The following is a 15574-nucleotide window of genomic DNA, read 5'->3' as shown; positions in this document are numbered from 1 at the left end:
GGCGGGCCGGGTGGGCGGGCTAGTCTTGGAAGCGGTTGAGCAGTTCGCAAGCCTTCCTCTCTAGCAGCTCTGAGATCTTCTTGACGCGCTTCTCGCTGGCCGCGCGGACGTAGCTGCCCGCATCCAGCATGGCCACGCCGTCTCGCACCTCGCCCATGATGACCAGCGGGCTGTCGCCAGCCGTCACGTTGGGGCAGGGACAGGCCCGGTCCATACCGCTCAGCGTCACCTCCAGGTACTTGGTGCCCAAGAGCCTGAGGCCCATCTTGTCATCCTTGAGCACGTCGTCCAGGGCCACGCGAGCGATGCCGCCGCCTCCCGCCTCGGGCTCCTCCAGTACCTCCGTGAGCCGCCCCACGATGGCGAAGTCGCTGCGGCACAGGCTGAGCGCCAGCTTGCTCCGGAGACGGCAGGCCCGGCAGGGCGGTGTCCGCGGTACGGGGCAGGCATCCTCGCAGCTCTCGCGGCTCTCGAAGTTGTTGCCATTGCCCTCGCAGCCGCTGTACTCAAAGGGGTGGCACTGCTGTAGCAGCGGACTGTAGGCCCAGCGTGGCTCCCAGCCCTGGCAGGGGCCCTGCACGGCCGGCAGCACGCAGGCGTCCCTGGGGCCACGGGCGCAGGCCTGCTGGCACGCCTCGTAGGTCTCGAAGCCCTGGGCACCCCCGGCACAGCTGCCAACTGGGAAGGTCATGCAGCCGCCCCGCTGCGGGTCAAAGTGCCAGAGGACCTGGCCAGAGGGGGTGCCGACACAGGCCTGCGTGGTGGGCAGGCATTGGGCTGGGGCGGCGGCCACTGGGGCCCCGTCCTCGGCCGGCTCCCGCTGGACCACGGAGAGCGGGAAGTCGGCCCGCAGCAGGCCAGCGGCATTGCGTGCGGTGCACGTGTAGAGGCCGGCGTCCTCTGGCCTGGCATTGTAAAGCACCAGCTGCCCGATGCTCGTGACCACCACGTTGCCATACATCTGGTCTGGCCGCATGATCAGGTTCTCCCGCTGGTCACTCTGCTTCTCCCAGGTCACAGCGGGTGGTGGGCGGCCACTGACGTCACAGTGGAGGCTGGCTGTGCCCCCTACATACACTGCCTGTGGGGAGGGGCTGCTGTAGAGGGCAGGCGGCACCAGGGCATCCCCGGGTGTTGGGCGGGCGGTGGTCTCGGGGGGCCCGGGGCTGCTGGGTGGCCTGCTGAGGACATGCTTGCAGGGCACGACGTGCAGGCGGAGGCCACGCAGGCAGGCCTCTGCATCCATGTAGCAGCGGTTGTAGTAGGTGAGGCCGTCCGAGGCGCAGGTGAAGCTGGGCTCCTTCTCACAGCGGTCACGGCAGCGGCACACAGGCTGCCCATCCCAGATGTCGCAGTCGGAGCCCTGCTGTGGGCACACGAAGCCATCACATGAGGCCGCCAACTTGGGTGTGGCCAGACCGCTGTCAGGGAAGCGGGCTGCCACGCAGCTCTGCAGCCCACACACGTTGGTGCAGCACTTCTCAGTGGCAGCGCAGTCCTGTGGAGGGGGCGGGAGCGGACAGCTCAGCAGACACCCAAATACCCCTCCCCCTTCAGCCCTGCCCCAGCATGCCCAGCGAGGGCAGGGGTGAGTCCCCTGCTGCCTCTTCCTGAATCTGTTTCCCCTCTGGGAGCTGAGCAGGTCTGCAGGTTTGCTTTCCATCTGGACAATGAACTACAACTGCCTGGCGCACCCATCACATAGGTCATCTCACTGGGCCTCACGGAATCCTCAGACCCCTGGCCCCCAGAACAGCTTTTTTTGTTATCCCATCATACACATGAGGACACTGAGGCTCGGGGAGGACGTAAAAGTGCTCAAGGCCACTGCAGTGGTGCAGGGCCGGGCTGCAAAGGCGGGACCTCCAAACAGGTTCCTGCCTCTCTGCTACGCTGGACCTGAAAACAGCTAGTTGCAGGGTGGGGGTGGGCAGGTCTGAGAAGTGAGAAGGGGGCCTCCAGTTTTAAGACATGAAGGCAAAGACGGGGCAGCTGTCCTCAGGGCCCCTCATATAGAGCACAGCGTGAAACCCCAGCAGAAGAGTGGGGAGCCTGAGGAGGGAGGGACTTCCAGGGTTGAGGGTCCCCTCTGCAGGCAAGGCCTGGGGCATGGGGGAGGTCCTGGCTTCTCCCATGTTGACCAGGGGCCCCCAACGTAGTCTGTCTCCCCCCAAGCTGGGCCAGTGGTGACAGTGCCTGTGCTCACCTGGTCTCTGACGCACTCACGCTCACAGGTGCTCTGGGCGTCCACCCACAGGTTGGGGCTGAGCTGGTTGGGACAGACACCCGGGTGGCTCCTGGGCCCCGGCGGCAGGCTGGCCCCCGCAGTCAGCCCAACCAGGAGCAACAGCAGCAGGAGTGGCCTCAGGGCCGGCATGGGGACTGAGGGACCAGGGGGTGGGGGGTGTGGCCGCTAGCCCCTCCTCAGGCCCTGCCGATCCCCACTCCCTGCAGGCATCCACCCTCCCAGATCTGTGATCGGTGCCCCTGCCCCCTGCCCCTGGACTCCCCTCTGTCCCCCAAGGTTGGAGCTCACAGCAGACGCTCAAGTCTCAGGCTGGGTGGGTTCCGGGTCTCTCCGAGCTGAGTCTGTGCCTGTGGCACCGGCCCCTCCCCCTCCTGGCCCCTCTGGTCAGCTCAGGGCAGGGGGCGGGGAGAGGAGAGGAAGGCTGGGGAGGGGCCAGCGCCCAGGAGCACAGAAACACTGGCCATGAGGGTCACCAAGGGGCGGAGAAGGGCGGCTCCGGCCGGAGAGAGGAGGGGTAAACGCTGTAACCGGAGCCCCTCCTCCCTCCAGGCCCTGGGATCAAAGCTGCCCTGCAAGAGGGGGCAGGGCTGGCCAACCCCTCTGGCTCCCCCATCCAACCCTGGCCTGCCACCTGGTAGTCACTACGTCCAGGCAAAGGTGCAGGGGCTCTGTGTTAAGCCCAGCAACGGTGGGGTTCTGCTCCCTTCCCAAGGAAGATTCCACAACCTTCCCCATACCCCTTCTCGTGGTTACACTGTGCCAGCAGGTCTTGGGGTCAAATCTAAACCCTTCCTGCTGGAGGTGAAGCCTTTGCAGCACAAAGGTACCTGATGGGCACAGCCTGGGAGAGGCTGAGGCATGGCAGAACTTTGCATTTAGAGAGCCTGCTTCCCGCCCCTTCTGAAACCCAGGCACCTGTCTCCTGGTCCAGGCCCTTCCTCAAAGGGTTATGGTGGTTGCCAAAAAAGTGGGGTACTAGAGCAGTGGGCAGGGAGGGAACGGTCTGTGTGTGCTGGCTGGCACAGGCGCCGGTCACAAGGGCTGTGGACACTAGAGACGCGGTGAGGGTGTTTACTTGGACTGATCTGAATCTCAGCGGCTGTGTGTGGCCCTGCGTGGGGTAGCACAGTCCTGAGAGAGATCAAGGGCATCTAAGAGCACCCTGAGAACAGCGTGTCCCAGGAGAGCTTAAGGAACTGCAAGGACCCAAAGGTCTTCGCCTGCCCCTCTAGGCCTCTGTGACATTCAGGAAGGATGGAAGCTCCTCCTGGGCGTGGGGGGAGCGGGGAGATCAAACGCAGCCACTGCCAGAATGTGCTTTTCCCAGGGGTCTGGGGCCCCAGGAGTGCCTGCTCTGAGACTGGATGGAAGAGTGTTCTGTGACCCTGTGTCTGACTGGCTGACCCGAGAGGCAGGGTAATAAGAGCCTGGTTTGGTCCAAATGAGACCAAGAGACACCCCAGGTGTGGAGGACACCATGGGTCCCCTGCCCTGTATAGCCACAGCCACAGACAGCGGTCTCCAAGTGTGTGGGCTATGTTCAGAGCAACTGTCCCCCTAACCCCAGCCCTGCTGACCTCCAGGGCGTCTGCCACACCCCCGAGCTGAGCCCTACATACCCTTTTAAGTGGGTGGCTCTCCCACTGAGGGTGCTGGCCCCAAGGCCTGGGTTCTCAGTTGTGGTGAGTCTCGGGGGACAGTTCTTCTGGTCCACCACCTGCTCAAGCAGCAGAGGAACCTGGTAGGCCCTGCCCAGGACACTAGTGAGGGCTCAGTATCCCAGGTTCCAGCCCCGGGGGCAGCAGGCAGCAGATGGTCCCAGCGGCCATGGGTTGAACTACTGCACAGGCAGGAACAGCTGGGGAAAGCTGCTTCCAGGTCCACCTAGAAACGCAGGGAGGCCTGAAACCCTTCGGAGCTCAGCAAGGGAGTCATGGGGGATGGAGCAGGAACAAAGCAGCCCTCTGCAGTGCCACCCCTCCAACCGCCACTCAGCCCAGTGGGTTGAAGCCAGACTTTCATGCACTCACAACGTAGCCTGGAGGCCAGAGCTGAATTATATTTACTACACAAAGAAATTAAAACTGTCCAAAACGAGCCCAGGAATAGTGCAAGTGTGGACAGCAGCAAAGGGTAGTGTTGATATGGTGAATGCAAGATCGTCCGTTTCCTCAAAGCAATGTCCAAAGAAGGGGTTCCTGCTGGCAGGACAGGATGGGTGGGGCCTCCTCTGCCCACCCAACCCTGCTGGCAGCCAGGCCTCAGCCAGGATCCTGCTCACAGGCGCTGCAGCCCCTCCCCACCTCACCTCCCATAACAGCAGCCCTCGGGGCACCCACCACAGAACAGTCCCGAGCAAGGGGGTCACAGGCCAGGGAGGGGCCCGTGGGCAGGAGGTAGAGTTGAGCACCAGTGACCTGTGGCCACGTCACCAGCCAGGTGGACGGAAGGAGGCCAGGCCTCCAGCTCAGGCTGGCCGGTGGGTCCTCGAGGAGGGGCTCAGCGTCCATCACTAAGAAACGGGTGAGAAAGGTTTTGGTGACATGTGACCTCACATAAGGGTGCAACTGGGTGAGGAGCAGCTATGGGATCACACCCAAGGTCAGAAGACAGAAGCTGGCCAGAGAAGGGTCTAGACACCCCAGGAGGCAAGTTGGGCAGGCTCAGTCCAGACTTGCCCAGGGCCTGGTGGCCCCAGTGAGCACTGCCTACAAATAGCTCTGTGTCAACTCGGAGAGACACCGAGCCAGTTTCATGCAGCAACAGATGTAAACGGAACTGAAGGTGCAGAATCACAGAAGAAAGGTTGATGGCCCCCACGTGGGGAGAGAGGGAGCTGGGGAGGGACGTGGGGGCTGCACCCCGCTTCCTCTTTTCCAAGCAACGTGGGAACCTGCGAGTCGCCCCTGGCTCTGAACCCATAGCTCCATGACACACACGGATGTCATCCAGGAAGGCCGGCGGGAGCCCTGGAAACTGCAGCTCCAGCACGCAGACTACTGGGGCCCGCACCCTCAGCACATGGCGGGCACACTGACCACCATGCTCAGAAAGGCCAATGCATGTAGCTGGGGAGTCCAAGATTGCTGCCCAAAGCTTCCACATGTTCTCCACTGGCCCCCACACAGTCCATAGCCCATGTGAAGTGTTATGTGAATTCAGATTCAAGCCTTGATGGTGGATTCTTTCCCATCTTTGCCTCAAACACCTCCTCTCTCCCAATGTCCCAAAGCTCGTCCCCTCGGCTGTCATGGGCTCACCACGTGGTTGCACGGAGGCTTCCCTGCTGGTCCTTTAAAAATGTACAAAAGGGGTGAACCATCTTTTACATAAATAAGAAAGGGAACCTGGTCTCCCAGTCCCCAGGGACAGCCCCCTCACGGCTGGGGCCAGGCAGAGCCGCCTCCAGGGGTCTTCTCAGCCACACCTCAGGGTCCTGGGCGTGATCTGCCACCATCCCAGCAGCATGGCCCTCCACTGTCCTGTGGAGCTGGTCTGGCTGAGACCACCAGCCTACTAGGGGCATCCCCACGCTTCCCAGGAGGGACTGTGTGGCCAAAGTTTTCCCTGCACACAGCGCTGGGCCCAGCGCCCAGCCGGGAGCACTCCCCAAGTGTGAGCCCTCCCAGAGTGCATCTGGATGGGGCACAGCCTGCCGAGCTAGGAGATCTTGCAGTTGCTCCGCGAGCAGTTCTGGGGTGGGCTCTGGGGTGGTCGGATGGACTTGGACCGCTTGAGGCTGTTGCCCTTGCTGCCGCCGCCCCCTGCTCCAGTAGCCAGTGAGTAGGAGCGCCCGTGCATCATAACAGCGTTCATGCCATTGGCCATCGAGAAAGACTTGAGGTGGCTCTTGATGGTGACAGGAAGCGGGAGCTTGTCGATGAGGTGCACGGGGGTGCAGGAAACGATGGCCCGGCAGCAGAGGTCCTGCAGACTGAACACTGCAGGTGGGGGTCAGAAGATGGGGGGCAGGGTCAGACCGTGGGGAGGGGATCAGACCATGGGCAGGTGGGCGTGAGGCGCGGGGAGATCTCGGTGGCCAGTGGCAATCTCGCCAGCAGGTAAGCACAACTGACGCCTAGAGGGGGCTGGGGATTGGGGAGGTCTGCAAAGCTCCCAGGGTTCCTGAACCAGAACACCCCCAGACCCTGCCCCTGCCCCAGGCATGCAGAGAGCAGCCACTGGACGCCCTGCTCCCGTTTCATCCCCGGAGCCACGGCACACTGAGAGGTGCCCTGGGAGACCCTGCAGGGCTCGGCGGCTAGACCTCCAGCCCCTCAGCCTGGGCAACTACTGAGCTTCCCTGGCCGCCTTGGCAGCTCTGTTCTGGTGGGACTGCTGAGTCCAAGGGCCTGGGAGGCGGAGCCTGGAACCTGTCCGCCTGCTGGGGGTGGGACAGGTCAGTCACGGCCCCGCCCCTCCTGAGCCACACCCCCAGCCCCACAGCTGGCCCCGCTGGGCACACTCCTCACCTCGGTTGGGCCTCCAGATCTTCTCCATGCCGTGCCGCATAAGCACGATGCGGGACAGCTCAGTGAAGGACTCGATGACATTGAAGTTGCACAGTGGGCTGACCTCGAAGAAGGTCATGCAGTTCTTCTCCGCGTAGGCACGCGCCTGCTCTGTCGGGACTTGCCGCTTGAAGGCCAGGTGCAGCCGGTTCCCAACCAGGATCCGGGGGACCCCAGGTGCGTGCTAGGTAGCGCACAGGACTCAGCAGAGGCAAGAACGTGGGACGCCCCCTCTCTGTGCTGCCCCCCCGGGGGGGGCCCTCTGTCGCTTCTCTGATGAGGTGGGGCTCCTTGGGGCACAGGACCCCACTGGGAGAGTGCCATAGCAGTCAGTGCATGAGAAGATGCAGAGCCGGGGCACAGGAGGGGCTGAAAATGGGGGTAACAGAGTCTCCTCATGGGGGATGGGAGTGCACATGCTGGGGAGGGGGTGACCCTGGAAGGGGGTGTCCACAGGAGCACACCTACCTCATCGATCTCCTTGATCCACCGGTCAATGCCGTCGAAGGACCAGCGGTTGGTGATGTCATACACCAGAAGGATCCCCTGCAAGGGAAACGCGGGCATTACGAGGCCCAGGGGCCGCCCGGATGGAAGGGGTCTGGTTCAGGCTTGGCCCTACACCGCTCCCTCCCAGCACAGGCAGGGCCAGGGACACTAGGGCACCAGCCAGACAGCTGTCAGGTGGACCATACAGTTTACTCAACAGGTGGCATCGTGGGAAACGTGCTTTGAGCTTTCCTCTTTGCGTTTCAGGGAGGCTCTGTGCACAGGGTTCAGCTAGCCCTGTCCCTGTCTCCTCACCGTGGCCTGGCCCTGTGGCCCTGGACGCTGCCTGTGTGTGTGGGCTGCCTGACTGTCAGGGATCTCGTGGACTCAATACTGCCTCCTCCCTCCCCCTGAGGACTCAGCTGGGGCAGAACTGGCATTTTTTCAGTGTCTTTCCTTCAAGCACGTTGTATTACCCTGCGATCATTTAAAAGTCACTCGACCTAAGACAGGTGCACAGAGGACCACGTATGGTGAGGGGCTGTATCACCACACTACTCAGCAGCGCATTCTTCCCGGGGGCACCGAGCAGAGGTGTTTCTGAGTTTTCCAACCCACACTTGCTGAGGACTCCAGTCACTCTGGCAGCTGCCCCCACAAGCCGCACAGAGGATGTGCTGCAGGGACTTTCCTGTCACGTTCCTTAGAGACCAATTACTCCATCTGCCCAGCTCTCCTTGTCGTCTGTGCCTGGTACATCTCAGCAGGGACCTGTCACAAGCCTCAGGAAGGCAACTCCAGCAAGTGAGTGTGGCCCCCAAGCCCACTGCCTGTCTCTGGCCTTACATCCCACCCTGAAGCAGTCTCCGCCAGAACCCAACCCCAAGCAGGACTCACACCCCTCCCCATCCCAGGAAGTCTTCTTTCAGCCCACGTCTCTATCACACACAGGGGAGGAGAAAAGTGCAGCTGAGATGGAAGGAACAGGGCACCCTCCATCTCAAAATGAGGAATTTTAAAGCCTTTCCCCTTAAAAATGTCCTTCAAATTCCAGAAGATGAGGTCCTGTTAAGACAAAGGTTGAGATTACTTTAACCCATCCTGGTGGCTCCTGCTCCCTGGATAGAAAGTCTTGCGCAGAATAGGGCGGAGCTGCCTGCTAGGGAGGAATGCCAGGCCTGGAGGGGAATCAGTTGCTGTGGTGGTCGACAGAGTACACTGACAAGGAATTCATCCTGTTCCCGGGGGCACAGGGACCAAAGCCCTCTCCCTTGGTGTTGGGATGGGGGTAGAGCCACCCGCCTTCCAACTTGGAAACCCCCTTCTAAGAAATAATTGAGGACGTATCTAAAGACCAGCTTTGCCAGATGCTCATCACGGCATCGCTCGTAAGACAAAGATCAGGAAACAAACTAAACATGCGGCCCCCAGGGCTGCTGAGCAGTCCAGCGAGGTGCAGACTCCCATGGCAGGCAGGCAGGCAATGAAAGTAAGGATTCACTTGAGAGCACCTGTGCTGATCACATGCATAACAGACTGCAAGGTGACAAACACGGATCCCAAACGTTACAGACAGGGCAGTTTTTTAAAAAATACAAGTATAGGGGCTTCCCTGGTGGCACAGTGGTTAAGAATCCGCCTGCCATTGCAGGGGACACAGGTTTGAGCCCTGGTCCGGGAAGATCCCACATGCAGCGGAGCAACTAAGCCTATGCGCCACAACTACTGAAGCCCGCGCGCCTAGAGCCTGTGCTCTGCAACAAGAGAAGTCACCACAATGAGAAGCCTGCACCCTGCAACAAAGAGTAGCCCCCATTCACTGCAACTAGAGAAAGCCCGCGTGCAGCAGCGAAGACTCAATGCAGCCAAAAATTAAATGAATAAATTAATTTAAAAAAATACAAGTATCAACACTCCACACACCACACAGAAAAGGTTTCCACGGACGTGACCACACATGGAAGGGCTGGATGGGGACTGACTTTCTTGCTTATGCTTCCTATGTAACGTTATTAATTTTTTTATTTTTTGGATTCTACCATCTTTATTAACCTATCAATGTTACATTTTATACATAATATCTAGTTGTGTTCTCAAAGGGATCTACTTTAGGGGACTTCCCTGGCGGTCCAGTGGTTAAGACTCTGCGCTTCCATTGCAGGGGGCATGGGTTCAATCTCTGGTCAGGGAACTAAGACCCCACATGCCGTGCAGTGGGGGGAAAAAGAAAATAAGGATCTACTTTAGTACATCGTGTTAATAGTAAAAAGCCAAGTAAGATGGCTGAACTTCAACCTAGCATTTATTTTTTAATAAATTTATTATTTTTTGCTGCGTTGGCTCTTCGTTGCTGCATGTGGGCTTTCTCCAGTTGTGGTGAGCAGGGGCTACTCTTCGTTGCGGTGCGCAGGCTTCCCATTGTGGTGGCTTCTCTTGTTTCGGAACACAGGCTCTAGGTGTGCGGGCATCAGTAGTTGTGGCTCCTGGGCTCTAGAGCGCAGGCTCAGTAGTTCTGGTGCACGGGCTTAGTTGCTCCGCGGCACGTGGGATCTTCCCGGACCAAGGTTCAAACCCGTGTCCCCTGCATTGGCAGGCGGATTCTCAACCACTGCACCACCAGGGAAGTCCCCAACCTAGCATTTTAATATCCTCTGGACAAGGTAAGCTAGAAAAGTCAATCACTTTGCGCACATGTAAGAGTAGTGTTCCAAAATGACTAGGAAGCTGCTACTTTTAAGCAAGGGAGGAAAAACACCTTTCATTTTGGTCTTTTATTTCCCCAGCAAATTATACTTTCAATTAACAGCAATAATGATTGTGGCCTCTCCCGCTGCGGAGCACAGGCCCCAGACGTGCAGGCCCAGCGGCCGTGGCTCACGGGCCCAGCCGCTCGGCGGAACGTAGGATCCTCCCGGACCGAGGCACGAAACCCGCGTCCCTTGCATCGGCAGGCGGACTCTCAACCACTGCGCCACCAGGGAAGCCCTATGCTCTGCTTTTTAAATTTCTGTACTTCAGTACGAATTAAAATAGTAGTATTAGAGTCTTTTGGGAGTGTAACTGAGCCTCTTTATCGCTAACCTGGTCCAGGTTGGGTATAGCCCTAACTGAAGGGAGGACGGCTATGTGCATAAGGATTAGACCCACTTGGTACTTCCAGGAGGTAGAGTGAATCCTGGTCTTGGTTGACAGGACCTGGGTTGGCTTGGAGCCATACTGGGTTGTAAGGCAGGGGCCACAGTGTAACTAGTGGGCTGAAAGTCTATGGAGGGTGGGTAACTGATCGCCCGGTACTGCTGAGCCGGGTGAGCAGGCAAGTTGCTGAGACTGACCAGAAAAGGCAGGAGCCGGTGCCTGAGAAGTTGGTTGCTGGCCATGTCCCTGGAACTGCTGAGGCTGTTGAGGTGCATTTGGCCGATACAGCCTGAATACTGAATACCATTCTGCTGTAGTGGCTGGGAGGTGCCTGTGGCTGCTGAGTGCCACGGCCGGCCTGCTGCAGGTACTGCTGGCACATCTGACCTTCACTCTGACCTGCTTGAGTCTGAGCTCCTGTACATGGTGGCTGCTGTGGCTGAATTCCTGGTGGGTAAGCTGCAGAGGAGGCAGCAATGCTGTTGCGAGTTCCTGAACAGCCTTCTTTCTGCAGGAGCACTGGGTGGCCCTGAAACCTGATCATCTGTTAAGCCGAACGCTGACAGGACATTTTTATTGATTTCACCTTGGTTTTCTTTTTCTTCTTAGATATTTATTTATTTAATTTATTTATTTGACCATGCCGGGTCTTAGCTGCGGCATGCAGGATCTTTGTTGTGGCATGCAGGCTCTTAGTTCCCGACCAGGGATCGAACCTGGGCCCCCTGCATTGGGAGCATGGAGTCTTAACTCATTATGGACCGGAGGATTTTTGCAGAAACTTAACGCCTGTGGCTGGCAATTTTTAGTTTGGCCGGCCAAAAAGTTAATTCTTCTATTTCACTAACACTTTGTGGGTTATCACATTCAATAGTTACACCTGACACACCTGTAAAGTCCTCTAATTTTTGAGAAATGTTGTCTTCGATCCACTTTTCTGCAGAAGCAAAGGAGTTTCATGTTCACTTTCCGTATCAGAATCAATCACTAAAGTTTTTTGTCCTTTTGTTGGTCTACTATTCACATCGTCTGAATCAGGACTATATTCTGAAGAACTACCATCTTCTGAGACACTAGGGCATATGTCGCTTGGACAATCAGAGAAAGCATCTGCATAAAATTCACCGAAATATTCTACTTCACTCAAAATTTCGCGATGCATCATTTTTGAAAATTTTACATTTATAATATACACAAGGTTGGAACAAAAACCTAACGGAGCAAAATGTGAATGATAACGACAATCGTAAGTTGTATAATGAACCCATGATCAATTTTAAGCTCTAACAACTTTGCATGCTGATGTTAATCATATCACTCTCTAAAAACATATTGATACATCTCCGGGCAATAATGTGTTAACCGCTTGACCACCAAGGAAGTCCCTCACCTTGGTTTTTGTAAACCCACATCCCCTGCATCGGCAGGCGGACTCTCAACCACTGTGCCACTAGGGAAGCCCAGCAGGCTTCTTTTTTTAATGTCCTTTTCTAGCAGCAGGCTTTTCTTCCCTACCATTCACAGTATCATTTTCAGGAATGTTCGTGGATGGTCCTGGTTCTCCAGGTGGTTCCAAGCTATCCAATAAGTGATTCACTTTATTTAGAAGTTCCATCTGTTCTCAATGAAGGTATTTCACCTGACTTGATTCAAGGGGTGTTGGTTGGCAGTTAACAAATAATGTCGGTTTCAGTATCCTACTACACTGAATTGCAAAGGAAAGGTCAGAACTATCAAAAACTGTTATAAGATCTCCATCTTCATGTTTATATTTTATTGTAATTTCATCATTACTCAGAAGTTTTCCTCTGAAGAGTCACTGCATCATTAGCACTAATTCATCATAAGTATTATCTTCATTATGAATGGGAATTCGCTGAATATCCTCCCCAAGTTGAGCTTTGATGATTAGCTTCCCACTCAGATTCAACTGCCCAATCATGGTGGACTCCAGGATGTTCTATGTATAAAAGTCTAGAGAAAGATGGTTTGTCCAGGTCACTACTGCCGCCCCTCCACAGGTCTCCACTGATCAGATCGGTGCGAGGCTGCCACTGCTGGACTCTGGGGCATTGGGGGAAGGCTGTGGTCACAGCCCACTTGGTTGCCCTCCCCAGGGCTGCCGCATCTTGCTGGCAGGCTCTCACGGGCCCCGGCCAATCACACAGACCCACCAAGCCTAGCGAAAGCTCGGGCCAGTACTGGCAGGTAGGGAAAGAAGAGGGGCGGGCCTAAAAGCTCAAGCAAATGAGGAGAAGCCCATTTCTTGGGTTCAGGCTTCAACTGCACCCTGAGGCTGTCGAGGAGCTTGCCCTTGGCTGCTCCCCCTGGCTGGCGCCAGCCTCTGCCCACCACCAACAACCACCACCTAAGTCTGACAGGGCAGGGTGATGACAGAGAGGTCACAGGAGGAAGGACACAGAGCTGGTCACACTGCAGACGGGGACCAAAGTGATCATGGGCTTGGCAGGGAAAACACCTAGGGTCGACCACAGGTGGGATAGTTGAGAAACCAAAATGAGGCTCCTGGTTAACAGGACTACCCCCTCAAAGGACTCCAGAATCAGCTGTGTATCTTAAAGAGCCAGAGGAGGGGCAAAGAGATTCTCATTATATTTCTTTTCTTTTTTTTTGCTTAGCTTTTTAAAAGTTAGTAAGTACTCTAGGGTATAAATAGAAGCTCTGGTCCCTTAACCCGCCCAGGAACCACCTGTCTTTCAAGCATCTCCCAGGTGTTTCCTAACCCGGACTGGGTCATGGTGCAAACTGCCTGGCACCCGCAGGGCCCTTCCCCCACAGCGGCCAGCACCTCATGCCAGGCTCATCAGCTAGCACTGCTGTTGGGTTTCAGGTAATGCACCTAATTTTATTACAAACATCAGCGATGAACCTCTGAGTACATACATATAACTCGAGCTGTAAGAGAGAATCTCTGGATGTGGAGCTTGGGCCTAGGAGTGCGCACCCTTATTGTTGCCAAGGTGATTTATTGAGCTTATACACCAAAAAACGCACAGGTTTTAGGTATGAACAGTTTGATGACTTTGGACAAATATATATACCTGCGCAATCACCACCCCAACTAAAGCACAGAGGTGCGGTTTTTAATTAAGTTAGTTTTGGAGTGAGTAATGCATTTGTGTGGTGAAGCTGCCAAGGAACCAGAGACTGTGGCTGAACACACCTGCCCACACTCATATGCATGGGCTCTGCCCAGAAGCCAGCGAGCGCACTGACAAGGGGAGTAGCCGTCAAAGCTGTTGATCCACACGCGCCCCACCCAGGCGGGGCCAACTGGCAGGCTGGTGTCCTAGTCAGCACTCACTGGGCACCCAGACCACTCTCCATGTGAAACCTGAAACCCTCCCTCCAGGAGACTAGTGCCTGACTGAGCTCCCCCTCGTCCTAATCCAGCTGATCCCAAACCCCAACTAAACAGGACGTCGCCCACCGCTGGCTCCCTCCACATGCACAGCCCCGGGGGAACTGGTGCAGGGGACCGCTCTCCCCCTGAGCGGGAAGCATGGGCCTCTTGGGCCACGAGTGGCCACCTCAGACCTCGGCAACAGAAAACAAGGGCCACAAGACAGAGAGGGCCAGGGGTTGGTCGGCGGCTCTGTGGCCTGGGCCCTGAGAGATCTGCAAGGCCTCTTTGTTCTTAACCGAGGGTAGGAGGGTGACAAGACAAGAAAAACAAGACTTGGGAAGACAGTTATGCCAGTCTGCACCATCGGGCTGCACAAAGCCATGCTGGTGCCAAATCTGGAAAACACCAACCAAGCAGGATGGAAACAGGAAAGGCGAAGCACTACTGTTTAGGTAGGAGCACCCACGGTCAGCTTTGCGGCCAAAAACCACCTATCCACCCACCATCCAGGCCCGAGATGCGCACTCAGAATCTGCAACTGGCTCCTCCAGCCCAGAAGCAACAAGAACCTCTGGAATTAGCACAGAATTAAGCGCAAGCAACGACACATGCACGCTGACTGCTGATTGCTCTGGAGAGGATGTGGACGTGGTAAAGGTGTTCCCTTCCCCAAAGCGCGTGCCCTGGCGAATGCCCAGGTTCTCAGGCGTGCCCTTCTGTCCTGCTCCATGTTCACATCCGAGCAAGTCGACATCTGAGCCCGTTCAGGTTTCAGTCTCCCAGGACCTTCCTTGATATTTCCCAATCGCCCAATTATCATAACCCAAGGTAACTACTCCCCTTATCTCTTCATTTTCTTTTTTTATCGAAAAAGTAACAATGTGTGTGCCATAAAAAACTGGGAAACATTCAAAAGCAAAGGGAAGACAACAGAACTCATCAGTAATCCCATGGTCCAGAAATAATGAACACCTCCCCTCGGAACATGGCTTTCTCACTTCCTTGTATGTATGAATCATTGTCAGGGTCCCTCCTCTACAGAAGGTGGCCCACGGAACACACTCCTTGGTGCTCAAGCGCTCCCCGTGCGTCCACTGAGGGCCCGGCTGTGAGGGCCTTGTCCTTCCTTAACCTCACATCCAGTGCCGTCCACACCTGAGGGCTGCTGTCCCTGACCACCCAGCACCAGCTGCTCCAGGTGGAACTGCCAGGTTAAGCACCACCTCTGTGGCCCCTCACACCAGGCACACACTGGGGGGTGGAGCCAGCGGACAGGCAGCACCACTGCAGTCTGGAGCCTCTGAGCACAGCCTGAGGGTCCTCCACCCACATTCACACCTCAGCAGGGAGAGAGGCGCTCTCACTACCCCTGAGCGTCTCAGGAGGGGGAGCCTGGTCACCTGAAGACACCATCGATTCCTGCTCACCAGGCAGAAAGGACGCCCGGGGCTCCCCACTACCCAGGCCAGATTGAAGGGGTGACAGGCTCTACACAGCCAGAGGTCCTGACACAGGCCCATGGGCCCCCTTGCAGAGCACCCTGTCTGGGGAGAATGGTTGGACAGGGCTGACTGAGGGCTCTCCTCAGCAATTCCAGAAGCCCAAGGGGTCATGGCCCCGCCCTGCACAGACAGGGCTGGTCTTGAATCCAGTCCCCTCAAGCTGAAGCAGCGAGTGGGTAGCTGGTCTATTCACACAACTGCTTCTTCCCCTCCTTCCAGCCTTGAATCACAAACAGACCCGGTCAGCATGCAAGCCCGTCGTAGGGAGCCCAGGAGACACAGAGAGGGACGAACAAGTCCCCAGGCCCCCCAGTGAGCCCCC

The 15574-nt window shown here is 56.9% G+C and overlaps 2 protein-coding genes and 1 pseudogene across 5 annotated transcripts in view; all 3 read right to left on the bottom strand.

Moving 5' to 3' along the window:
• Window positions 1–8: 8 nt before the first annotated feature.
• On the bottom strand, window positions 9–3851 carry WFIKKN1 (WAP, follistatin/kazal, immunoglobulin, kunitz and netrin domain containing 1). Its single transcript, XM_024759413.1, has 2 exons — window positions 2207–3851; window positions 9–1498 (listed from the first exon to the last, which is right to left on the bottom strand). Exons 1-2 carry the CDS (start codon window positions 2375–2377, stop codon window positions 20–22), a joined length of 1650 nt encoding a protein of 549 aa, XP_024615181.1. The 5' UTR covers window positions 2378–3851; the 3' UTR covers window positions 9–19.
• A 435-nt stretch (window positions 3852–4286) lies between these two features.
• RAB40C (RAB40C, member RAS oncogene family) overlaps window positions 4287–15574 on the bottom strand; it is a 29910-nt gene continuing 18622 nt past the window's right edge. For all 4 annotated transcript variants that reach the window (XM_024759417.1, XM_024759414.1, XM_024759415.1 and 1 more), the window contains 3 exons: window positions 7228–7305; window positions 6721–6943; window positions 4287–6189 (listed from right to left, as the gene is read on the bottom strand). In XM_024759417.1, the coding sequence (XP_024615185.1) occupies window positions 5909–6189; window positions 6721–6943; window positions 7228–7305 (582 nt within the window). In that variant the 3' untranslated portion in view covers window positions 4287–5908. The remainder of the gene's footprint in view (window positions 6190–6720; window positions 6944–7227; window positions 7306–15574) is intronic.
• LOC112409438 (protein TFG pseudogene) lies at window positions 10210–15516 on the bottom strand (annotated as a pseudogene).

The sequence above is a fragment of the Neophocaena asiaeorientalis genome, unplaced genomic scaffold, assembly GCF_003031525.2.
Source record: "Neophocaena asiaeorientalis asiaeorientalis breed wild unplaced genomic scaffold, Neophocaena_asiaeorientalis_V1.1 scaffold254, whole genome shotgun sequence".
Lineage (NCBI taxonomy): Eukaryota > Metazoa > Chordata > Mammalia > Artiodactyla > Phocoenidae > Neophocaena > Neophocaena asiaeorientalis.
Note: the sequence above shows the minus strand (reverse complement) of the source record. Positions and strands in the feature narration are given on the sequence as shown.